The sequence below is a fragment of the Falco peregrinus genome, chromosome 1 (genome assembly GCF_023634155.1).
Source record: "Falco peregrinus isolate bFalPer1 chromosome 1, bFalPer1.pri, whole genome shotgun sequence".
Classification (NCBI taxonomy): Eukaryota; Metazoa; Chordata; class Aves; order Falconiformes; family Falconidae; genus Falco; species Falco peregrinus.
The window spans coordinates 124545586-124571259 of record NC_073721.1 but is presented as its reverse complement, the minus strand read 5'-3'; the positions used below and the strand labels follow the sequence as shown (position 1 = coordinate 124571259).

Below are 25674 nucleotides of genomic sequence, written 5' to 3'. Positions count from 1 at the left end.
TGCTTACATCTTTGTAGGGGATTTTGTGATAGCAATTTGAGATTCAAGTGCTCTATGTGGAGGTTTCTTAATAGCACTAAGAAAGTGTTTGAACTTCTGTTTTAATCATTTATGCATGTTTCTCTGTATGCTGCTTTAAAGATGACAAATGATGTGTAGCTTCTCTGCTGCAGCACTTAGTAAGTAGGAAGAGAGGCTCTGTCCCCATTCCAAAATGTGGAGGTAAATTCTCTCCTGTTCAGCTTTTCAATTAAATGTTTGCATTGACAAATGCATAACTGCTTACAAAATATTTTGAGGATGTGAGGTAAAAAGACAATACAAAACTGATTTACTGAGCTCATTTATATTACTGGGCACAAAAAAACCATGATGCCAATACAGTGTCACGTACGCAGTAAAAGCCAAGTTCCTTTTCAGCCTCCCTTCCTCGTATGCTGATGCAGGAACGCTGCAGCTGCCTGTAAAGGGAGGGGAAGGAGCATTTCTAATGGCAGAGGATATGGACCCTGGTACTGCCAGATTGTACCAGGAAAACTTTCGCAGTCCCAGTAACCAAGCATTGTCAGTGCTGGAGTTTCTGCTGAAGGCACGCATCTGAAAGTTTCTGTAAGGCTTGTGAACCAAAGCCTGACCCTCTGCAGAAGAAGAGTTTTCAAGGCTGAGAACCATCAGAGCAGTACCAAATGTTTGATGAATTGAGTCCGTAATCTTGTAACCAAAAGTCATCCCTCCTCAACTTCAGTGATGGAGGAAAACAGAACTTGGATCCAAACTGCCACAGGGACTGGTATAGCAAAAGTGGAAGAAAAACCTAAAAAAAGCAGGTAGTAATTTTTGGAAAGGTTGTGTGGTTGTGAGAGCTGTGTTTGGGGAGAAGGGGAAGCAGTGTTTGACTTGTGATGCTTTGGGGAGGCCTGAATTGTAGGATGTTGGAAGAGCAACACTCAGCATCTCTTGCCACTTCTGAAAAATTTCTGGTGCTGGTCCTCCTTGGCTGGTTTGCTTACCTGTTTTTAAAGCTATGCAGTGCTGTGTTCAGATGAGAACAGTTGCAGAAGAAGAAATGCTTGTTGCTAAGCATGCTCAGATTTGATATCTAACATTGTTTATATTGCCCCCAAAGCAGACATGCCGTAGTGTTAGGATTCAGTTAGTGTCCTGCCTAGAGATTTTACATGCCAGTTATCTCCTGTCCTGAATCTAGCCCAGAAGTAGAAATAAATTGTAGATACATTTCCAGGAAAGTGTAAAGGGAGGAAGAAGGCAGGTGTGGAGGATATTTTCTCTTGTCCATGGTTGCTGTCAGCTTTCTCGCCGAACAGTCCAGGAGCTTTGTGAGTTGTCTTGAGAAAAGGGAGCGCTAGGGAGTGGGAGTAGGGCATGCTCTGCAAACACAGCGCCTGCATTTTTGAAGGTGTGTGCTTTGCGATGGGTAATTTGCTCCTTTATTGTCTGCAGAATAACAGCAGTGACAGCATTGACTTTCTCTAATGAACAGCTGCTCAGTGCTAGAATCTATTCCCGGAGGAGGCTCACAGGGATGAATAAGGTTTCATGCTCCTCCTCCGGAGAGGGTGAGAAAGTTCGCAGAACAGAAGATTGTTGCTTGATTGTTGGATATCTCCAAATCTTGAACTGCTGACAGCTGAGAGCTGAAAGTGTCACCATGCAAGTCATGTTTAACCTTCCAGCATTTTTGCCGAGGCAGGGTGTTTATGGAGTTGGGAGAGAGGTGTTAGTTCCCATCCAGGAAGTCATCCTCTTGTCACTGCAAGCAACCGTCACAAATTGGCTGAACAAAACCCATTTTCCTCCTGTTGCACTGCCTGAATTCTTCACTGGTGCTCTGCACTAACAAGAGCAGGGAGGTGGGAGAGGATAGCTGATGAATTACGGATGCTTTAGAGGCAGACCCAAGCTGTAAACTCTTGGAGTTTGAAATCACTCATGTATGTTATATCTCAGGCTATAACTTCAAATAAACATTTTGAGCTTTGTCCCAAGCAGCTCCCTATGATGCCTCCCTTTATATCCCTGTTCACAGTTTCTCTTTGCTTTGAAACGATACAGATGGGATTTTTAGAGGTCAGGCAGCCAGTGTGCTGAGATCTGGCTGGCATGCTCACTTGCTGTCTCGATGTTCCCTGTGCTCCTCTCCCCACTTCCCTTTGGTTTCATGCTACATTTGATTGTAAGTGATTTGCTGTATTTTTTCTGTGCCTGCCCACCAGCTGGCCTTGGAGCCCAGTTCCAGACACTGAGAGAATGACTGTGAGAGCAATGGTACAGAGAAGTGGAGCACCTGAATTTGGTCTGACTTTTCTGTCTTATGACAGGGAAGTGGAAAAATGCATAAACTGAGAAGTCTGCTATAGTGAGTCATTCATAAACAGTAAAACCTGGGGTAATATTTTCATGTCAAGGCCAGGTTGGATATGGCTTTGAGCAACCTGGGCTAGTGGGAAGGTGTCCCTGCCTGTGGCAAGGGGGTTGGAACGAGGTGGTCTTTAAGGTCCCTTCTAACCCAAAGGATTCTATGATTTTGAAATATTTCTGCAGGTTATCAGTAAATCTTGTCTCTTGGTGTGTGATAGCACCCTTGCCATCTCCCTGTGCAAACACAAGCATGTGCATGGGTTGAACTGTGCAGGAAAAGAGCTGCCTTCTCTAACTCTCTCAGTGCCCAGACGATTTCTCTCAGTCCTAGTGCACTACTCCAGCTCATTCCAGAGCTGCATTTGGCACCCCGCAGTGGTGGGGTTTTTTCAGTAAAAGAGGGTAACATTGATCTGTCTGATTCAGAAGGGCAAAAAGTCCACAAAGGCCATTCGCTGACAGCGAGTTTTGATATGAATCCATGTGTTGTACCTTGGGCTGTACAAAGCTTTTGCCTAGAGCAGCTTTGCTACTTGGAGAGACAAAACAAAGTTAGGGGGGAAGAAATCTCAAAGCCCAAGTTTTAAATAGCAGCACTGTGAAAGCTTTTAATACCACAGAAAGGACAGGATGGCACAGGTGCTTTCAGTGACCTGTTTTGTTCAGGCAGTGAAAGATGTCTTGGAAACTGCAGCTCTTTTTTCCTTTGGTTCTAACAATATTCCCTCTTTACCTGAAATTGTCTTAATGGCAGTGGAGACAAAAAACTAACATTGGTTTTACTTTTTGATATTTGTTGGACACCTCTGTGTGGAGGTTTTCCTTGTTAGCTTAGTACTGTTCTTGGGAACTCTTCAAACCAAACGAAACCCAGTTTGTAGCCGGTAACCTGTGATCCATCCTGTCCAACCAGCCTATTGAGATAGCAAGTGAAAAATGTACTCTAAAGGTGGCTCAGTTCAAAGAAGAGCTTGGCTGGTGGACTTGCTCTGAGAGACCCACAGTGAAATACAAAGCTGGAGAGAAAGGCATTTGTGTGTGCAAGCAGTGGATGGGGCATTCATCCATGCACACACCCAGGAATGTACTGGGAAAGCAAGCAGAACTGTTTGTTTTTGTCATATAATTTCAATAATAATCAGCAACAAACAGATGTGGGGTCTGGGCTAATATCTTTTCCCGGTAGTTTTTCAAGACTGAAACCAGAGTTTTGGCCGAGGGGGAAGGAAGCAGAAATGGATGCTTGAGGTACGGATCCCTGAGGCTGTTACTGCTCTTGGTTGTTAGAGAGACCTTGAGTTTGACTGTCAGGAAGCCCTGATATCAGCTGTCTTGCTGCCTTCCGCACAGTAAGCATGGAGCTGATTAGTAGCTAGTCGTCAGCCTTTTGGGTCGCCAGGCCTGGCTTCTGCTGGCTGGTTGCCTGGCCATCAGTGAGCTCTTTGCTCTTTCCCCTCCAGACCATCCAGGGTGCAGGACCAGCCATGCCAGAGGGAAAGGCAGCACGTGGTGCTGCTGTGGGACTGTTCAGGGTGATGGGGGTGAAGCATTTCGTTGGTCCTTCCCCAGCCAGGAAAAGTGTAAGGCCCCAAGGAAAGGTGAAGCTGTAGGCTGCGCCTTTGCAGCAGTGCTTCACCGTGGCTCTGCTAAACCAGGAGGTTGCAGATCTGGGCTGATGGCTCCTGGGGCTGCTTCAGAGCGAGGGTTTGTGCAGCTTGTAAAATCCCTCTCCTAGTGACTGACAGCACTACAAGGCAGCTGTCAAGGGATAGAGTGATATGGGACAAGTGCCTTCACATGAAGCTTCTATAACCTGTCAGGTGCCTTTGCCAGCTAGCACCTGGGGCCATGCACCTGAACGCAGCAGATGAGTGTTTAAGTCAGGCTTGAGGAGCTTTTTCTCTTCCTCTGCCCTAAGCTTGGTAGAGAAAGCTGCTTGGAAATCTGGCAGGGAATATATTGCCATCTGGCTGGTGTTATTTTTTTACTCTAGATTTATTTTTTTCCCCCAGCACTGCAGAGAAGGACAGCTTTATGCACACAGACATGTTTCAGCTGTGTGCTGCCCAGCAGGTATGCCAATGTCAGGTAAAGAAGCTCACTCTCGAGTTGGCTGGCAGTCTGTCCTTGTATACTCTTGCTCCCGGAACCCGGGGTGTAGGCTGCTGCCCTGTTCGTTTTGCTGCCGTGGCCTCGCAATGGGTCACAGGTCCCCAGGGTATGTGGATGAGGCTCCTGCGCAGGGTGAGCCGGGCCTGAGCCTGTGGTCTGTGGAGATGTGTGACCATGTCCAGCCGTGCTGCCAGCCCCCCAGCAGAGAGCCACTCCTCACCTGGCTCCTTTGCACCTCTTTCCCCAGGTCACTCTTTAAACCAACCTCATCACAACTTGTTGAGTTCTCCACTGTCTTCCCAGCACTGTGGCCTCCCCTGTAATGGCTGCTATAAAAGCCTTTCCCTTTGCTTCTGGTGTTTTCTTACGTGTTTCATTCCAAATCCTGGCTGGAAAGCTCCTTCTCCTTGTTCTTTCTCTGATGTTGCCTTATCCCTCTCTACGGTATGGGGTAGAGAAAGGATAGAGGCCTGGCATTAGCAATGTGCTGAGCAGCCTCGCTCATCCAGCCAGGTCTCGATGGAGTCCCGGCAGTCAGTTGTTTTGCAGGACTAATGATTACTTGTGGGTTTTAGTGCTTTGTTGAACTGGAGCTGGAGTTAAAAGAAGGCTGCCGTTCCAAAGAGCCTTGCGTTTTCGCTGATCCTTCAGCTTACATGCCTGTTGTGGAAGCTCTCATGGCAGTTTTTGCATTAAGCCCATTTTCTATCTCAGTAGTTCTCAAGCCCAGCCTTGGCACCACGGTCAAGAGTGGCCAGGGCTTTGATCTGCTTGTCAATAAGGCCTCTGAATCTGTAGTCTGATGTAGTTTCTTCTTGTCCCTGTTCTGTCCCCCGAGTTGTCCTGCTGTGGCTGGCCGTGATGGCTGCGAGGCTGAAAACATCTGTGGGCATGAATGATATGAACAGCTACTGCACGTGAGTGTAGCAAAGCCCTGGCCAGCCCACACCGTGCTGTAGGCACAAAAGGGGATTGTATGTGCCTGTACACACCAGGCCCTCGGTGTAGTGTGCTTGTCCCACTGGAAGGAGGATAACTGGCTTGGCTTTTCCTTCATCCCCCATGGCAACTCTTACTGCTGGTGGTTGCCCAGGGCTGGGGTCGCTGTTCAGCGTGGTCCAGCCTCTGCCCCAGGTAGGGGACGGCGGGTGCTCCTTGGTCTCTGCTTCCATCTGCTGGACAAGCTCTGGCTCCTGCTCTCTCCCATTTCCCTCGGTGCCTCAGGGGTTTTGCTGGCTCCTTTTAAATGTGCTCACATAATACTACAGATAGAAATCCCTTTCAAGCGTGTATGGACGGCAAGAAAAATTTAGTGTTGAACCAACTCTCTTTGACAAGGCTACTGTGCTAGAGTAAAAGGCAACGAGCCTGGAGATGGGCTGAGCGCAGGACGTTGTAGCTCTCCTGCCACGCAGGCCCGCTTGTATGCTGAGGCCAAAGCTTCTCTGGTTTATATATGGAAGAAAGTCAAGTGTGAATGGGTGTTGTTTGGATGCCACATGAACACAGCCAGTGTCGGTTAGGCAGGAGGTCCAGCCATTGCAGTGCCATCTCCAAAACTGACCACAGCAGATGCTGGAGGGAAGCACGTCAAAAAACTGGGTAGGGAAGACATGGTCCTTTCCTTGCACATCTCCCTGAGCATCTGACAGTCAGGGATGTGGGAACATCTCGAGCTGGGGGGCTGCAGTGAGACCTTTGTATTTAATAGTCCCAGTAAAAGTGTCCTTCATAAGCTTGTCTGAACCGCTTGGTTTCTGAACTCTGCAGCATCTTGAGACAGGGAGTTTGTACTTTGTGCAAAAAGGTCCTGCTTTTATTTGTTTGAGACCTGCTGACAACAACTTTCTCTGCTAGATCATGGGAGCACCTGCAGCAGGCCTAAGAATTACTTGTACTACGTGACTCCTCTGCAGTTATTTCTCCCTTCATGAGGACAACAGCAGAAGTGTCCCTCAAAGTCGGACATATTTGAGAGAGCTGGACGAACAGTGTTGCTACTGTTGAGGGTCATGAACAGTCTGGTCTGCTCAAGAGCGCTCCAGTTGTTTTCATCTGACAACAGAGATTTGGCTGCTGCAAAGGCATTTCCTTAACCTTTCCTTAACCTCTGCTCAGCAGTGGGCAGACATAGGCAGAAGGTTCATTTCAAGCAAAAAATCCCCATCCCGTTCTCAAGATGTGCAAAGCAGCCTATAGATCTTCCTGTAAACGTTGTTTGATTTACATGTTGACTGATCACCCGTGCACATACAAGCTAAAGAGTGTTCTCTACTCTAAATTTTAATGACTAATTTAGTCTTTGTGCCTAGATGCAGAGGTTTGACTTCTCTTTGTTGCAGTTTACAGTACGGTGTCTGGATGTTACAGTTTCTTTAACCAAGTTACTAGATTCCTTCTGAGCTGTTACAGTGCCTTGGTAAAGGGTATGTTGTATTGCTGTTGCTTTGTTTGAGGATAGCAGTGCCTTGTTTCAACTAATTAATAAAAATCCATTTAGCCACAGTCAATGAAGATGCTGGGCTGAAAATATTTATTTTCCATGCTGATACTAATTTTTACTAGGGCCAGGATGATTAATATGAAGGGCACCCCTTGGTTCATTTCTTTAGCAAAATTACTGGTGTCATGTAAAAGCAAGACCTGCTCTTCTCCTCCAGCTGGGCACAAGCCATTCATTACCACATGTGAGACTTACCTGGGGAAGCACAGCCGGGGTGTCTGGGCACTATGTTCTGTGTTTTTCCTAGGGAATTTGCAACTTAGAAGGACAGACTTCTCTTTTTATGTTTGACGTTAGGTTCCCAGTCAGCAGGAGGAGATGTCACCATCGTTGCTGCTCCGGAGAACACCACAGTGGTGGCTGGGGAGAGTGTGGTGATGGAGTGCATGGCGGCTGCTGATCCCACGCCTTTTGTCTCCTGGATACGACAGGGTGAGCATAAGGAACAGAATTAAGTTTTTGTTGTGAAGAGGAACCTGTGGATACTTTAAAAATCTTTCAAAAAGTGGACAAATGTGTGGGACAGGAAGGGTCCTTGTTACATTGGTACCTAATGACACAAGTGGTGTTACAGTGTAGTGTGTCCTTGCTAAACTGGAATTACTAATTAAATTTAGAAAGGTACAAAGCACACAGTTCACTTTATAGTTGTTTGACCTGTGAAATATATGAAAATCTAGTGCCTGGATGCCTTTTGGTTTAAATTAATCATACTCATTATATGAGCTTGAGCGCAGTGAAGGTCGTGAGATGGGATCAGGTCTGTGCCACTCCTCCAGGGACTCAGAGGTTAGTGGGGATTCTGTAAGATCTGCCATTGCATTGCAGATCTAACTTTTATTATCTTGCAGGATTATAAAACATTTTAAGATCTGTTAATCCTTGGAGTGGCTGGACGTGTTGCTGGGAGGTTTTTATTCAAAAATGTTACTGTGGTCAGGATGGTAATGGAAGGATTGAGAAAATGCTTAGGTCTTGTCAGAGGTGTACAAATGAGCCAGACTGGCATACATTACCCATGGCTGGTAGCCTAAGTCACGCACAGGACGCTAGTGTCATTTCACTGAGTGTCACATCCATCAGATGTGTATCAGAGGCTCTGACTGAAGACGTTCTCAGCTCAGGAATCTTGTTTTCTCACAGAAAAGGCTCTTAGTAATTTTCATAAATCCAGGTCATGATTTAAGACTCCTCTCCTAGTAACCATTTATTGTGGTTGGTCTTCAGCCCAGACTTGTCCACAGGCAGTGATTTTAGTGTATATAAAATATTTCCTCTTCTCCACAAAAAAGGAGCAAAAAAATCTCAGAGGATACAACTTTGCAAATTCAATCAACAAGGATTAAATGTTCTGGCAGAGATGTTTCTTGTTTATCCTGTGCATTTGAAAATTAGAAATACTTAGCTTTCCTATGCTATATCACTTATTCATTGCTTTACTGAGAGCTACTGATGCTCATAGTAGAGTAGATATTATTCATTATCACTATGAAAATTTTGTGAAGGGGGGAAAGGTGGGTGAAACTGTTCCTTGCATGCTTTATTTTAAAACGTTTGCTTGCTCCCTTTCCGCCTCCCAGTGTGGACTCTTCAATTAGAAAAGATGGATTAACAGTGCTAGCAACTCTGTGTTATACAAGCATGTTTCTTTCCAGGACTTCGTTAAGGGGTTACTGGATGATTAGTCATGTAGGTAACACTGAAGATTGTACCTCTAGGTTGCCAGTTTGGCTTTTGCCAGCCTTCGTGGTGTCAGCTAATTGCTACCATCTGGAGTCAGATTTTCAAAGTGCTCCAGTGCAAATGGGTTGCACAGATCTCCTCCTTCTCTGAGTGTGCAGCCACTGAACTGTGAGACCATCTGAAGACCCCCCAAAATGGGGGGGCAGAGGATCGGATCTCGGTGCATTCCCTGCTGATGGTGCTAAGTAGGTGCAGCTGCTCACAGTGGAGGTGGAGAGTTTGCTTCTGTCTCAGAATACAGGCTCAGCTGAATCTGCGAGAGGTAAGGGCCAGGCCAGTGCTGAGTTTTTGCTGTCTGAAAGATGTCTGTGCTTCTGCAGGTGGGGAGGCACAAAGGCGGGTGTTGCACAGGTACTGCACAAATTGGCTGGCTCTCCCAATCTGCTAACTTGTGCCAGAGCTGGCCATGGGTTCCTGACCTCCCATCCAAGCCTTTCCTTGGCCAGACTGTGCTTGCCCATACTCTGTCCCCAGGTCTTGGCTTTGCTCCCCCATAGTCATTCAGACGTACCAACGCTGGGATCCCCATATTTCTCACATCAGAGCAGTGCTGAGAATAAGCAGTGCCCAGCACCACCCTGCCTTGTCTGTGACATGCTGGGGAGCCTAGAGCTATTTGAAGTTGTTAGAAGGATGGCTCAGCTTCTGGCCAGGGAGCTGGAGCCACCATTTTCTCCTTCCCTACTCAGCAGTGTGCTGAGCATCTAGCGAGGAGAATGGGGAGAGGGCAGCTCACAGCCTGTGTCTCTGACCCGAGCACCAGAGCCCCAGGGAGAACCAGGTGTCTTCCTGACAACTTACAGATCTGGAGCCAAGCTGGGGGCAAGCGATGAATCAGGAAGTGCAGGAAATTTGGGTTCAGGTTCAGGACCCAGAGGAGGGAAGAACCAGAACCCCGGAGCTGTTAGTGATTCAGCGCTCTTGCTGACATTTGCATTAAGAAGTGAGGGGAGGAGGCATGTGTGTTCATGCGTGAGGGTCAGCAGGCAGATCCAACATCTTTTCCAAAGTGTGTGTTAGCATAGCTTTCCCTTGAATGTGTTATTCCTAGGGGGTCTCACTGCAGGCACACCCTAGGCATCAGAGACTCATTTTGATCCAAACCAGAATTTTTTCAGTTATTACGGGCTAAACTAAATCTTGGACCAATTTTGGCTTGGGCTGGCTGATGCTCGGTCAAGCACTGAGGAGTTTCCCAGCAGGAATCCTCCTCTGGGCTGGAGTTTGGGATTTGGGGGTCTCTCCACTCCCCAGCTGTGATCCTGGCGCTAGTAGACACGTTCTTTACAAGCCCTCGTAAAGGGCAGCCTGGGGCTCCTTCCAACATTTGTGCACATTTCTTCCTGCAGATGGAAAGCCCGTTTCCACAGATGTGATTGTGCTGGGCCGGACAAATCTCCTCATTCCTTCCAGCCAGCCCCATCACTCAGGGGTGTACGTCTGCCGCGCCAACAAACCCCAAACCAGGCAGTTCGTTACAGCCGCAGCTGAGCTCCGGGTCCTTGGTGAGTAGAGAGCAGGGTAAATGCTCCAGGTAGAAATGCTGACCGAGTAGCTGGCATTACGTGGACCAGCACCCAGGAGATCCCCATGCAGTTGTGTTTGTAGCCCGTGCTGGATAAGATGGGAACCAGGTTAGAGCCAGGAGGGTGGGGACAGCTCTCAGTGGGAGTGTCACCTCTTTAATTTGGGTTTTACTTCCTTGTATTTACTGAACTGTTTTATGCCTTATTCTTGTTCTCCAGGGTTCCCCCATGGATATCTGTATCAGCAATTAAATTTCAGTATCATTGAAGCCAGCAGGGAGAACAGCCTAGGATCAGGGAACACAGCACATGATTGATACAGAATTTATTTTTGCTTTTGGACAGAGTCTAAATTAAGCCTCTAGAGTCTGCCTGGCAAATCCTATCTTGAAGGCAAAGCTGCTACTGAATAAAACATAGCACCGAGTGGGGAGGAGAAGGGATTTGCTTTGCTATCTTTTTCTCCTCCTTCCTGCATTAATTTGTCCTCTCTCCTCACAGCTACACCCAGCATCTCCCAGGCTCCTGAAACCATCTCACGCACTCGAGCCAGCACAGCCCGTTTTGTCTGCAAGGCAGAGGGCGAGCCAGCTCCAACCATTCACTGGCTGAAGAACGGCAAGGCCATCCTTTCCAACGGGCGGGTGAAAGTGCAGAGCAGCGGGAGCCTCGTGGTCAATCAGATCGGGTTGGAGGATGCTGGCTACTATCAGTGCGTGGCTGAGAACAGCTTGGGCATGGCTTGTGCCACTGCCAAGCTCTCTGTGATCGTGCGGGAGGGTTTGCCCAGCGCTCCCAAGAAAGTGTCAGCTGTGTCCCTCTCCAGCACCACAGTCCTTGTGTCCTGGGAGCGGCCAGAATACAACAGCGAGCAGATCATTGGCTTCTCGTTACATTACCAGCGGGCTGTGGGTAGGTGTTACCTGCCTGTGTTGCAGGCGCAAGACACAAGGCACAAGTTGACTTTCTTTCCCAGCGAGTGAGAAGTGTGAGGCAATCCCAATTAGTTTAGCCATTTTCATTGCAGGTAAAAGAATTTTCTCTCAGGACTCAGCATGAGGCTGTGACAGTGCCTGCGGATTAGCTGACATATACTGACTTCTTGACCAGCAGTAGAGAGTCCATGAAGCTGAGTTGTCTGGATTCTAGTGGGACCAGGCACTTCTGGAAATTTATTTCTGTTCTTTACTTTTTCCTCCAACACACTGATTCTATATGCAAAGGGTGTGATTATTAGTGGAGATATTAAACAGCTACATTGTGTGCAGGGGTGATCACTAAATTATTCACAGCCAGAATCTGAAGCGAGTCACTTTGCTCTCTTGGGGTCTCTCTTCCCAAACAGCCAGCAAGCCAGTACTCTTGCTAAATTGTTTCAGCTCCTCTGAAAATTAAGCTGGTAACTTCAGCTGCCTTAGCATCGATTAAGGAGCTTGAGTCGAAATAGATAGGCTAGCAGTAAGGCATGGAATGTTTCTGCCCAAAGAATTCACATAAGAGATGGGTTTTGTTCAGGTGCTGGGGGAACTGGAGAAGACATGGTGATTTTTAAGATGGATTTACATCGTGAACCTTGGGAGTTAACTGTTGGTTTTTTTGAAGAGTGTCTTGGCAGTTCACTGACCAGCTGATCAGTGTTCCCTTGGCTCTAGGAACAGATAACGTGGAATACCAGTTTGCTGTCAATAATGATACCACTGAGCTGCAAGTGAAGGACCTAGAACCCAATACCAACTACGTCTTCTATGTAGTCGCATATTCTCAGCTCGGAGCCAGCCGGACATCCTCTTCCATCATTGTTCAGACCCTGGAGGACGGTGCGTTGAATTAGATGGGTGCTGGTGCCTAAAATATATTGTTGGTCTGTTTCTTAGTAAGCATTGAATGTGCTATGGAGAGTAGTATCATCTCCTAGAAACCTAAACCTGCTTGCTGCTTCTACGGCAAAGAGCTTTCTACAGAAGCTCTTTTACAAAAAAATACAAACAGCAAACCAACCAAAACCAAAGCACCCTGGTCCGATCATCAGCTTGGGTGATGAAGAGCATGAAAATAACCTAGCTGACACTGGGGCTCATGAGAATCCTGTGAGAACTGCAGTCAGGTCTTCTGGACTTTCACCTAGCTAATGTGATATTGCTCCAAACTTGACCCTGGGCCAGACTTGATTTCAACTCAGAAGACAGACATCTATTACAATTTGTAGGGGTGGGAGCCACCATGAGGTTGGATCCTTTGAGAGGCAGTAGTTTGTGTTGATTTTACCATTTATCACATAGCATTTTGCAAGCGGTAAAGGCAGAGTGCCAGAAGGACAGCTGCCCAACAGGGGAGGACATGTACAGCTTTCAACAGACTGCAGGACAGAGGCAAGAAGCAATGGTTTTGGCAGGCTTCATGCAAGCCCCTGCTATGCTGCGGGGTGCCTTATGTGCTTTTAATACTCCTGACAGTGAACTGTGTGGTCCCACATGTATGTGTCTGAAGCCTGAAAAGCAGAGTTGAAAGCCTGAATGCTGCCTGCAGTACAGAGCTGTGATTCTCGAGGGAGTGGGGATTCCCAGACTGAAGTCTGGATCTGCGAACCATTTCCTTTAGTGTCTCCTTCGTGCTCCACAGTACAGCATAGGCTGATTTGCTGGTCCGTGCTAACCTGCCCAGTTTGCAGCGGGCACAGGGTCCCTAGGGAGCCGGGGGGGGGGGCCAGCAGGCTCTGACCAGCTTACTGAAGGTCAGCGGCCCTCCATCTCCCCTCCCCAGACACTCCGTCAATGCTCTGAGCTGCTGGAGAGCTGTGGGGTATTAGTTTCCCCTGGGACAGACAGCCCGTCACCGGTGGCAGTGGCAGGTCCAAACCAGGTAGTGGCCTCCAGCCAACTGAGGGAGCTTACAGGGATATGCCGATGTCTTTCCCCAGTCTTTGCTGACTTCTTGTTTCTTCTACCCAGTCCCTAGTGCTGCCCCTCAGCTGTCCCTGTCGAGCATGACTCCTGGTGACATCCGTGTGACGTGGCTGCCTCTTCCTCCAGAGCTGAGTAACGGCAAGATTACAAAATACAAGATCGACTACTGCACCCTCAAGGAAGGTGAGGGAAGCACCACTGCGGGGGCGTAGGGTGGTGTCTTCTGCTCCACCAGTGTTAACAGCGTGTCATGTTGAGGGGAGGAGGTGCAAGACTGAAAACAGAGGGACAGCTTTTCATCCAAGAGAGAACAGCCCTCTCTTAGCCTGTCTCTGCTGGTGGCAGTCACAGCAGTGCTGGTGCTGTGCTACTTCACACTACTTCGAGGTGCCTTTTTCTGTGATTGTGGAGGAGCCTGTGTCCCCAGGGGAATGACCTGATGCTTGCATTTACATGCTGCCCCGTGAACGTCTGTATGAGCAAGCCTGTAGTGCCATCTGCACTGTGTGTTTTGAGGGAAGAGCTTTTTGTGGGCTGGGGAAGAAGGGCAAATGCATTTTGTTCCTTTAAAATGGAATCTAACCAAAGTGATCCTTGTGGGGAAAAAAACAAGTATCCTGACCAGGCTGTGTTGCTCTGTTGCTGAGTTTTGTCCAGTTTTATTTATATATAAATAAATATTATTTATTATTATCAATACACTCTAAGAAGCCTTCAGCAGGGATGGTAACGTTTACCTATGCTGAATGTGGCTGTTCCAATTCCACGTGTGCTTGCTTTGCAAATCCTTCTGGGTATTTGCTCTTAAAACTGTCAAAGCTCTGTGGCTTCTCACTTTCCAGGGTCATGATTCTTACTAAGAGAAGGATGGGGGGTGTGATGAAGTGCTGGACATGTTCACATGTGTTTGATCTGGATTAGTAGTCTACACCGTGACTCCTGGCTCTTGTTCTTCTGCCCTGAGCCTGCATGTGTCTCTGTGGCAGTGTAAAACCTTGGAAATGTTTGCAGTCCAGGGGTCACACTTGGTAATACACTGTTACGTAGCAGGGACAGCACTCCCGGCTGGGTTTACACCTGATGAAGCTGAAAAGCAAGGTCTCTGCATTCACCAAACAGGCAATATGAATCTTCAGCAAGACCAGTTAGTTGTTACAGTGAAAATCCCAGGCCATTCTCAGTTTAAATTTCTTGGTATCTCCCTTATGAACTTGGGTGGGCTGAAGAGGGGGCGATAAAATCTCAATCTGCTGTGGACGAAGGTGTGAATTTTGCAGAAAGCAGGGCTGCTGGGCAGTTCTGGTTCAAGCCAAGGTAAGGATTTAAATACAGCCGTGAGAAGCACTGAAACGTACCATCAGCTGCCATCGTCTATGCTCATGTTCTGCTATCACGTCAGCAGCAGCAAGGTGACAACTACTCTCCAGGCAGACTCAGTGGGGCTGAAGGCAACCTGCAGTTTGAATGTGATGTCAATCAGGATATCAGCTTTGCCCAGTCTTTAGTTATAAATTTTCCTGGTGGCAAAGCCAAGCCAGCCGAGGGTGTGCAGACCACGTGGGGGTATCTGGGCTTTGTGGCTTGTGGCTGCTCAGCTGTGTTTCCTTTGGACTGGGAAAACCATGTTCTCAGTGGTGTCACCTTTTTCAGCAGATCAGGTTACCTCCATTGAAGTGGGTGGAAATGAGACACAAATCACTCTCTACTCGCTCCATCCCAACAAAGTATACAAAGTCCGCATCGCAGCCAGCACCAGTGTGGGCTATGGGGCTCCTTCTGAGTGGACCCAGCATCGGACTCCTGACAGAGACAACCAGACGCATGGTAGGAAGCTGGGTAATGCCTGGGATTTGGGGCAGGGTTTGCAGGACATTGGGGAAGTTGAGGCATGATTGGAGATACTTGCTTTCTTTAGGAAATTATAACCATTAGTTTTGGTTAAGCCAAAGTACCCACCTTTATCTTCCTGTTCAGCAGCCCCTTTACGCCTTGCCGCTTGCTTGGGTAGTGGGTCTTTCCTCCCTCCACATGCAGCTGTGAAAATTCTTAAAGAAAGAAAGAAAGAAACAAAAATCCCAAACCTCGAGTTACAATATTTAGGAGCAGATAGGCAATTCTGCCAAACAAAGCTGAGCCCAGGGCTCTAGCAGTGGTTAAAGACAGTGGTATCTCAGAATACATTGAAAAACTTCCATAGTGGCTTTGTGACATTCTTTTCTTCCTGTATCACCCACCTGGTAAAGTCAACAGTAGAGCATAATGTACCACTCTCCACTGTTAAGACTGTGGAGACATCCCACTCGCAGGACAGCGTTCCCTCACACCCCTCCCTCACTACCAAGGACAGGGTGGATTCAGTAGAGCAGGGAAGTGGAGACAAGTGGCTGAAATTTTTCTCTTGTCTTCTTCTTCTTCTAGTTCCATTTGCCCCGACAGAATTAAAAGTCCGAGCGAAGATGGAGTCTCTCCTAATAACGTGGCAGCCCCCAGCCAACCATGCCCAGATATCAGGCTACAAGCTTTACTACCGAGAAGTGGGCCCAGAGGAGTCCAGCGATGAAAGCCCTTTGGATGGTGCGGAAGATGAGAGCTGGGACGTAGGACCCATAAAACTAAAGAAGAAAGTGAAGCAGTACGAGCTGACTCGACTAGGTTAGCTGGTTACAACTTTTTAGCAGTTGGTGTAGAAACCCAGGGTCTATCTCTCGTTTTTTGTAGCAGTCCTGGGATGCTTCCAAGAGGCTCAGTTATCTGCTTGGCTGCAGATACATAGGACCAGGACCACGTGAGCTTTTTCAAGAGTACCCAGAATCATTTCTGGAGTAGAGCTCTTGGGGCTTGTTCTAAGCAGAGTTTAAAACAGAAATTTCTGATGCCAGTGTAACAGGGATTGCATGTTTAGCCAGGGGCTACTAATATACTTAGTGTACGCTAATAAGTGGTTCTGAATTGGTTAGTGGTTTTTATTGTGTCAGTATAAAGAGTGCCTAGATTAAGGTCTCCAGTCAGGACAATGATCTCTTCTTCCCTGTGTATTTCTAAGCAGCTCCATAATTGCATGCTATTTGAAATCTCTCTGTATTAGAATGCAGACATGGGTTAATTCACAGCATGCTGATTTCGGGTCAGTGTACTCCTCCGCCTCCCCCTAAGGGGAAAGGGATAGAAGAGTGAGTGTCCACGGCTGGAGAACAGCTCAGCATCACAGTCAGATCTGCCTGCCTGGCTAACTGTGCTTAGTGTTTCCCATAAGGAGTTCTGTTTCTAACATCTGATCACACTCATTAGTTGATTTGCCTGTTGATGCAGGATGGAGAGAGAAAAGAGAGTCATGGCAGATGCATCCTTGAAACAGGATTCTGCTTCTTAGAGCTGTTCCATCGCCCACTTCATGCTTCATCCCTGTTACTGCCCAGTGAGCTGAGACTGCAGGGAGAGTGTTTCTCGTGCTGGTTCATCTTACACGTCTAGCATATATATTATGCATGGTATAAAGGTCAGGCTGCAGCACCTGGAAAGACAGTTTATGTCATCACTGAGTAGGTTTCCAGCTATGCTGCAGCCATCCTGCCACTGAGAGGGTGTTAACAGTTATGAGTTTCTCTGAAGAATTTAGGTCTGTAATTATTGCACTGAGGAAACCACATGTGAACATCATCATGCGCTGCTCTAACCACTGGCAAGTCAGTTAGCAGAGGGGCTCAGGAGTGGGCTGAATTGGTTCCAAATGCTCTGGCACGATGATGCTGAGAAGGCTGCTTGTTCTTCTGTAATTGCTTCCTTAAATTTGGGCAATCATCAAGCCCTAATGGTTTCCTTATGATTTGGTGGTTGTGTATCGCCCATCATCGTGTCAGGAAGAGAGTCTCGGGTTTCTTCCAGCCGTGGATGTTCTCTTTTCTCCCCCTTGTGCTGTTGAATGTTGTGCTCTTGCACGCGTACAGTAAAGGAAGGGGTCAGGAATCCAGCTGTGCTGAGAAAGGCAGGGGGGTCTGGACATGAAACAAGGAGGAGGAGTGGCTGGTGTTTAGAAGGGTTTACTTTTATGGCAGGGAGCTGCCCTGCACCAGTGCTTACATCTGCATGAGGGGTCTTGCAGGCGGAGTGGGTAGCAGTCTCAGAAAAGGTTGGCGGCCCTGATGTGATCTATGCTGCTGCACGCTGGCTGATGGGGAATCAGCTGGGGGGATTTCCCAGCTCATGGATGTCTGCCTGGGAAGCACAGCAGTAGAAACCTCTCCTAAGATCCCTCTGTAAAACCAACCAACCAAAATACCCAACACTACCTCTTGGGAGTATCTCTTGATGTCAGGGTAAGGTGGCTGCATGTGGTAAACGGTGCTGTCTGGTGGGAGAGTGAGGTCTGCCCGGGGGGTTCCGTGTGAGGTGGGCTGCTGAAGAGGTGTCATAGCTGAAACTACAGGTTGGGTCAAGAGCTTGGAGAGATAAGTATAGAATGTTCTTTGTTCCATAAAACAGAGTATCTCAGTTGGAAGGGACCTGCAGTGATCATCTAGTTTATCTGCTGCTTAAGGGCTGACCAAAGGTTAAAGCAAATTATTAAGGCATTGTCCAAATGCCTCTTAAACGCTGACAGGCATGGAGCATCGAGCACCCCTCTAGGAAGCCTGTTGAAGTGTTGGAAACGGTGTCAGGAGATCCCAGGGTTAGGCACCAGGAGTACAGGGCTGTAGCTCAGACATGGTTGCATACAATATCAGTGCAAACAAGGTCCAGCTTCCCCGCTGGAGGCTACTGATGGCTGCAACATGGTCACTAAAGGCCCCTTGGCTCCACACCTCCACAGTGTCACTGAAGCCAACGCTCTGCCTCTTGTCTTGTCTTGGTTTGGGGTGTGGCCTGAGAGACAAAACTCCTGTCGCACTGGCTGTTCCTGCATAGTTCAGTTTTTATTTCCTGGTTTTCCTTGTTGTTTGGTTTTTCCAGGAGCACAGCAGGGCAAGAGGGGAAGTGCTTTCTGGGGAGACTGCTCTTTTGAGGCATGTCTCAGACAGAGGTGGATGGGTGTGCAGAAAGCAGATTTGGAGAGAGCTTCTTGAGCACAGTTGCTCTTTATTCACAGTGATAGTAAGTTTATTACACCAGCAAAGACCCTTGCCAACGTTTCCCTCCCCTAGTTTTCTGTAACGCTAGGCTGTGTTTTAGGCTGCAGTAAGGTTCCTTGTGCTAGTTCAACGCAAGATTCTTGTTTTGTTTTCTCTTGCACTCGCTGGTCCTGCTACTGAAATGGTGCCAGCTTTGTCTACCACCTCTTCCCTAGCCTGCAGACTTCCTCATCTTTTGCCTTACCCTGAACATCTGGGTTCTTGATTTTTGCCTTTGATAATGTCTCAGCTCTCTCCATTTGAGCTATCTGAAATAAGAGAATACTTTTCTTCCGTGCTCGTGCTAACCTCTGGAGCAAACCGTGTCTCCTTAGAATGATACTTCTAATGACATGCCTTGTATCTTGTCCAAGAGGTATGTGCTGAAATCCTGTGAGAGAGATGGGCAGCTGTTCAAAGGCACGTAAGAAATTCAGCAATTTCATGAGCCTGCCAAATCAAAAGGAAGCTGTCCTGAATCACCAGGAGGGCTTTTCCCTGAGAAATTTGCATTGATTTCCACGTATGTTCTAGCAGTTAGTCTCTGTAATGGTATGCAACTACCATTAGGGCCATAACTTACATGAAAAATAAATGATAAGGATCTGATCCTGTCTTCCATGTTCCCATAAAGGAAGATTACATTCCTCTGGGAGTGACTCCCTGGAGATCAGGGTATTTTTCCACTTACAGGAAAATATAGCGTATGGCACCTGGCCAGTATGAACACCTTGAAAAACTGAATGAAACAACATATTTAGCATATTGGATGTATTATGCAGTCATCCAGATTAGTGATTTGAAATGATCTGGACTAGATTATTCTGCTTATATTTAATGTATGATGGAATGCAGTGAAATACATCTGTTTTCATGCTGCTTACTAGCTTCTTGACAGCTTGAGAGCTTTATATCTGCATGTTCTAAGAGCTTGAACATCTGGGCCAGTGTATAAAAATGGAAGCCAAGCCTCTGACTGAGAAATCCAAAATACCCCTATTTTCAGAATGTGAATTGCTTGATCTTATAGTGGAGCTCCCCTAGTTTCACGTGGAAGTGGCTGCTGTATTGATCCTACCCAGGGATGGAGATGGAGGACTTGTCCTTTCCTTCGTTGTCCAACAGGAGCTGCCCACAGCTGCATCACGTCTGTGAGCTCTTCCTCCTCGTTTTGGATCGTATCATCCACTATGAGCTCGTGTCCCAGTGAAGCTCAGCCAAACGCTCAGGCAGGAGGCAGAGTGTGTGTGTGCTGGTGAGACTAGACTGTGGGGTTCTTTGTTCCACCGAGCCTGTGGTCCCAGCCATTTGGAAATGGAGTGCCCTTTGGTCTCATCCCCCTTGTGTAGGTTTCAAACATTTTCCTGTGGCTGGAGAGCGTGGAAATGCAGATCAGGCTGTCTTGGAGGCAGACAAAACTCTGTTTGCTTTTGGGATTCTTTTTTTGGGAACAATGTGGCTGAACTTTTTTTATATTCTGAGTGTGAACATGTGTTGTGGAGCAGAGAAAGCCTTTGGTAATTGGTACCATTAGCCTCTGGGACCGTAATCAATGCAGTAATAATAAAATTGGCATCAATAAGAAAGGTTTTATTCTGCTTACGTTGTCTGGCAAAAAGAGAGCAGTGATCTGTCAGAGCAGGGAATGAATGGGCACATCCCAAATTAACAAACTTCATCAATGCGCTGCAGCCAAGGCATCTAAAGACATTCTGGACTGCTCTCATCAAGCTTCTGGCTGGGCTGGCTGCTGAAGGGAGAAGCTGGCCAGTGTCTTATTTGAGAACTTTGTATCTCCCCAGTTGTTTCTTCCATTAAACCTTTCCGTTAAAAAACCCCTCAGATGTTAGTTAATACAGCAGAGGAGTATTTCAGCTGATGAAAGGCCACAGGAAAGAGGGAAGTGAATTTTGAACCAGGGCAGCACTACCTGGAGACAAAGCACCCTGTCCCACAGCTCAGTTTGGATTCAAGTGTGAGGTTCCCTGTAGAGTGCATGGTTGTCTGATGGGAAGAATGTGTAATGAGGGCCCTCAGGTTTCCGGTGTGGGTTTTGTGTGCTCTGTTGCTTTTCTAATTGCAAATCAGGAAACTCTGCTGTGGAAGCAAGATAGTCACCATACAACAAAAACTGCCAGTGACTTAACAGGGCATGTGAGGACTTGCTGGAAGGAAGATCCTCGCAGCAGTGAGGACTTTAGAACGGACTTTAGAAACAGAACGGACTTTAGAAATGGGAGGTGCATTTTGGAGAGGAGAGGATGCCCTCCTTAAGAATAAACAATGCAGTACATCCACTTCCGTGGTGGGGAGTGAGGAGTTACCATGCATAGGTTTCTTTAGTAGTTTGCAAGGGAGAAAGATCAGGAGATTCTGAGATGATGTGCTACAGGCCATGGTGCTGTTAACCCTTGGTGGCTGGGGCAAGTCCATTTGCTGCTGATGCTTTCTGTAAAAAGTGAGGGGAGCAGCTGTGATGATACACACACCAGTTGTGAGGCAGTATGTGAATGTGGAAAGCCTGTAAGTGGAAGGGGGACTCCCTGCTGTATTGGCAAATGCAACTCTGTTCAAGCTGCTTTCTTGGATGGTGAGAAAAGCTGGTCAGATCAAAGAAAACACGTCTAACCGGGGAGGGTTGGTAACAAAAATAACCCCAGACAAACCCTGATTGATTTTTCCAGCTCCTGGGAAACTCTATGAGGTGAAGCTGGTGGCATTCAATAAGCACGAAGATGGTTATGCAGCGGTTTGGAAGGGCAAAACAGAAAAGGCACCTGCAACAGCAGTAGGTGAGGAATGCCCTTCATTTGTTGTCTGTCTCTTCTGCTTGGCATGTGGCTTCAAAGGGAGAGTAGAGGTAAAGTTACAGAAGATGAACTTCAAGGACAATACCAAAACAGGAAAGTCCCAATATAAGGGAACTTCCTTTGACAGTCATTGCAAATTGCATTGGAGGAATTATAGTGGGAAGGAGAGAAAGGAGCAAAATAACTCCCTTCTCATTAGGGTTGTTCTTACACTGGCTGTGGATGGCCTTCACTGTGTTCTCTCTGGCCCTGTTAGTGGCTCAGGAAATGTCAAATCACCTGGGTTTCGTCTCTTACGTTAGGAAGATTTGAGAATGTGAGTTAGCAGCATGCCAGGCTTTTTGCAGTGTTACAAAGAAAGTAAAAGCTTTGAAGATTTAGGCTCCATTCTCAGCTCTGCCAGTCTGTTGTGGGACGGTGAACGTTCTGGGCTCCTCCTTACCCTGGTGCAGGCCTGTCAGGTGGGTAGCTTTGAAGCTGGCCTCCTGTGCTCCACAGCAGTACATGGCCACCTTGGTGCATGGGTCCTCGTTGTGACCTTTCCCGCAGGTGAGGGAAAGCGTGGACTGCACAGGAGGGCTAAGCTGGACATCTGGGCTTACACTGGAGGCCAGCCTATCGGTGCAGGCTTCACAGCCTAGGCCTGTTTCATTCCATGTTTTCTGTTTTCATGATGGCTGTCCCTTGCCTTACTGACATGTATGTCTCCACATGTCTTTTCTCTTTTTGTCTCTCATCATAGATCCTCCTGTGCAGAAGGGTCCTCCGCTGCCTCCAGTCCAAGTCTATGCAGAGTCCAACAGCTCAACTTCCATATGGCTCAGGTGGAAGAAACCTGACTTCACAACAGTCAAAATTGTCAACTACACTGTGCGCTTCAGCCCCTGGGGCCTGAAAAATGCCTCTCTGGTTACATACTACACAAGGTAAAGAGAGATACTGAGCGTTCGCTCGCCATATATCGCTCATGTCAGAAATAAAGACAGGGCAGGAGGAACCTGCATTGAAGTTCCAGCACCGAGCAAAATCCTGGGTGTTTCACATACTGGAAATGTCTGACTTGGTCACAGATACTTTCATAACTGCTCAAGTGTGAAATGTGGCACTGGGAGTTGTCTATGACTTTAATACCAAGACATCATTTACTGGCTGGTCTCTGCATCTTTTCTGCTTTGGTTGCATCTTATATGCTTGTTTTCCTATTAATAACATGGCCAGTCTCAAAACATTCAAGATTTGCCAGATGGTCCTCAAAAGTTTGGTTTAAAAATTGCTAGAGTTTAGGCAGTTACAGTAATTTGGGGATGTATTTAGAATATGGATTCCTATGCAGGTTTTCAGCCTATAGCCAGGCTGCATTTTCAAGCTTTTCTCTGCAAGTACATTAGAAATGGTCCTGGAGGCTAGGAACCTACTTTACTCTGTATCTGGGAGTTGAGGGCTCTTGCATTCACATGACTGCAGGAGATGAAGCTTTTGGTGAAAAGTAAGTACTGTAAGAGTTAGGATAACCTCTTAAAGTGTTCCTGGTAAGGTTATCAAGGTGATAGTGAGTGGGAGAACCATCTAGTGTTCATGGCCTTGTGAATGTGTCCTCTTTTGGCAGCTCGGATGAAGACATTCTCATTAGTGGGTTGAAGCCCTACACCAGGTATGAGTTTGCTGTGCAGTCCAATGGTGTTGGCATTGACGGGCCCTTCGGCAGCGTGGTGGAGCGGTTCACGCTTCCTGACCGTGAGTATTTATGGGAATTGATCCTGATTTCTCCTGGCTTTCTCTGAATCTCTGTCAAATCCCACCTAATGTGCCCCTGGGAGATGTGATCTTAGATCACCTCTAAGCCATGATGCCCCTGTGTACATGCTGAGAGCCTCTAAGCATCCTGGTGGCTTTCCCCAAGTCCATTAAAAAAGTGCTGCTTTGTAAACAGATAGGAGTATGTAAAGAGAGTTAAGGCAACAATTGTTGTTACTACTGTGGGGTTGGCTCTGGGTTCAGAGAAATCCTGCTCGTTAGAGAGAGCTGATAATGCATCACTTAAATGCTAGGTCCTCCATGGTGCTGAATGTCACTGTCAGAACAAGAGCGCCTTGCCCAGCCTGGTTTTCCAGTAAGATCTTTGCTTTGTAGCTTCAGATCTGGTGAAGGCTGGGGGGCAGAGATGATAGTGGGAGCGTTTCCCTGGACTGGTTGGCCATGGTGCACAAGTCCTGCCTTGTACTGGGCTCAGCAGCCTCCTTTCTGCGCTCTCTGCAGCTTGGTTGGATGAGGTGTCTGGCCACCCAGGCTGCCCATCGTTTCATGCTTGCAAACATGCGGCACCACTGAGAAGGATCCAGAGAAGGCACAGGGCAGTTGTCATGCCCTGCAAGTTGAACGCTTTCCTCCTCTCTCCCGCTGTTCATGCCAGGTCTTTACTTGTCTCTGCCAGGTCCCTCGACTCCTCCCTCTGACCTGCGGCTGCACCCGCTGAACCCCTACGCTGTCCAGGTGCACTGGTGCCCCCCTGTTGAGCCCAACGGCATCATTGTGGAGTACCTCATCCTGTATAATGCCAACAACACGCAGCCAGATGACATGTGGACCTTGCTGACGCGAGAAGGTGAGTCTCTTTGAGATACTGTAATACCCCATCAGGTCCTACTCCTCCTCCTGCCTTCTTCCTTGTCTGTGAAACCCTGCTTGATCAGTTCTGCTGCCTGGATTTTTGCCTCATTTGAGCACATACAAATAAACATTCAAGACCCCATGCTGCCAGCTTTCTTGGAGCATATGCTGGGCCTTGCTCCTGGTCAGAGGAGAGTCCAGGGACATGACTGCTGAGAGACATGAAGTCATGCATGTCTAGGGCTTCAGCCATTATCATCCAGAAAATGCAGATACAGGCTGGCAGCCAGTAATTCCTGTGAGAACGTATGCCAGCAACACCACGTGCAGTCTGTATCATTAGCTCTTTAGGCCGCAAGTTCATTAATGCCAGAGGTGCATGAATTGCCTCCTAGAGCTCATGACACAAAATCCCTCACTTTTGAGGGTCCAACAGAATTCCACTGCTTCTTTGCTCCAGCCCCTGAACACTCCTGAAACTGCACATTTTAAACCTCTTTTGACTTGCTTTTGATCAGGAAATATCTTCAGCACTGAAGTGCATGGCCTGGAAAGTGATACCAGATACTTCTTCAAGATGGGAGCAAAGACAGTCGTGGGATCTGGTCCCTATTCAAACGTTAAGGATGTGCACACCCTCCGGGAGAAGCTGTCTGGTAGGAATTTCCCCTTTGTCACAGTACTGGAAGTGAGTTGCATTGCTGAAGACCGTGGTTTTGTCAGCAGTGGCATTTCTGTTTGCCAAGCTATTACCTGCTGTCACTGCACAGGATGTGAGAGATGACTGTGCGTAGGCCAGTGCAGAGGATCACGGCAGAGTCCTCAGATGTGCAGCTCCAGAACCCATCCCACAGCTAAACTTCTGTCTCCCTTCCCCATCCCAGCTGCTGTGGAAGGGCACATGCAATATGCATCTTGCTGCCTTTCTGTTAGGCCTGCCTAGCGTGAAATTAATGAATGTGCATAGATACCAATTTGCTTTAAGCTGCTCTAAATTGTCACTGCTGGGTAATCTCCCTCCCTTACGTGTATAGAGGCATCACCTGTCGGTTTTAGTGAAGCCAGTGCTCTTCTGAACATAAGATGCTTAGTGCGTTCTTCCTGCTAGCAGCTGAAATGATGTATTTGTCCTTCCCCTGCTAGATGTTCTGGATATCCACTCTGTCACAGGAATCATTGTGGGAGTCTGCCTGGGGCTGCTCTGCATACTCTTCTGCATGTGTGCCAGCTTCCGCAACAGCAAGCAGAGGTACGTGTCACCTCACCTTTGCAGGAGGTGAAGGAGGCTGATGTGGAAGGAGACAAAATACGTTGTAAGCTTCTTCCCTTTGTTCAGCTGGGCTACTCGGGATGCCATGTATGACATCAGTAAATACAAAGATTGAGTCTTGGGAGTGCTAGATGGCTAAAGAACATAATTAGTATAGGCTTTTCACTGGTTTTGTCAGTAGTTTCTCTTTAATTTGCATTGTTAGACTAATAGGGTGGGGGTTTTTGAGAAAGAAAAAAAAAGAAGAGAGAAAAACCCACTATTTGCTGGATTATTACCTTTTGTCTTTTAGTGTGGGCAGTGTTTTGCTTCTGAGGTTGGACAGCTCTAAGGATATTTGGAAAGGATTCGTTAACTTCCAGTTGGGAAAATGATGAAAGACTTCCTGGTGCCTGACAGGCTGGTTTAAGGAGGGTTGGACTCAGCCCAAAGTCCCCTGCTATCCCCAGGGTCTGAATCCAGCCACAAACATTTGGAAAGACCACGATCAGAAACCAGCTTAGTTGTTGAGAAGAGCTTTGAGCTGGCAGCAGATCTCAGGTTTAGGAACAAGCAGCTTCTGAAGTCTTGTCCTAACTTGGCCACCAAACTTTTCTGTCCCATTGCATCCCTTACCTGTAAAGCAGAGATGACGGGAGGGACACAACTCTCCACAGGCAGGGGTTAGAGAGTACTTGCTCTAGCGCTAGGGCTCGTGTTGTCTGCTGCCCTTGCGA

General features: G+C 47.5%; 1 protein-coding gene across 3 annotated transcripts in view; it reads left to right on the top strand.

The window, feature by feature from the left end:
• Positions 1–25674, top strand: part of IGDCC4 (immunoglobulin superfamily DCC subclass member 4) — a 101458-nt gene that overhangs the window by 61014 nt on the left and 14770 nt on the right. The window contains exons 5-17 of one of the 3 annotated variants that reach the window (XM_055819302.1): positions 7292–7426; positions 10087–10242; positions 10765–11175; positions 11916–12080; positions 13212–13349; positions 14817–14990; positions 15585–15818; positions 20956–21063; positions 21824–22007; positions 22688–22815; positions 23513–23683; positions 24207–24344; positions 24832–24937. In XM_055819302.1, coding sequence (XP_055675277.1) covers positions 7292–7426; positions 10087–10242; positions 10765–11175; positions 11916–12080; positions 13212–13349; positions 14817–14990; positions 15585–15818; positions 20956–21063; positions 21824–22007; positions 22688–22815; positions 23513–23683; positions 24207–24344; positions 24832–24937 — 2248 coding nt within the window. The remainder of the gene's footprint in view (positions 1–7291; positions 7427–10086; positions 10243–10764; positions 11176–11915; positions 12081–13211; positions 13350–14816; positions 14991–15584; positions 15819–20955; positions 21064–21823; positions 22008–22687; positions 22816–23512; positions 23684–24206; positions 24345–24831; positions 24938–25674) is intronic. The other 2 variants (XM_055819306.1, XM_055819312.1) reach the window with 2 other exon arrangements.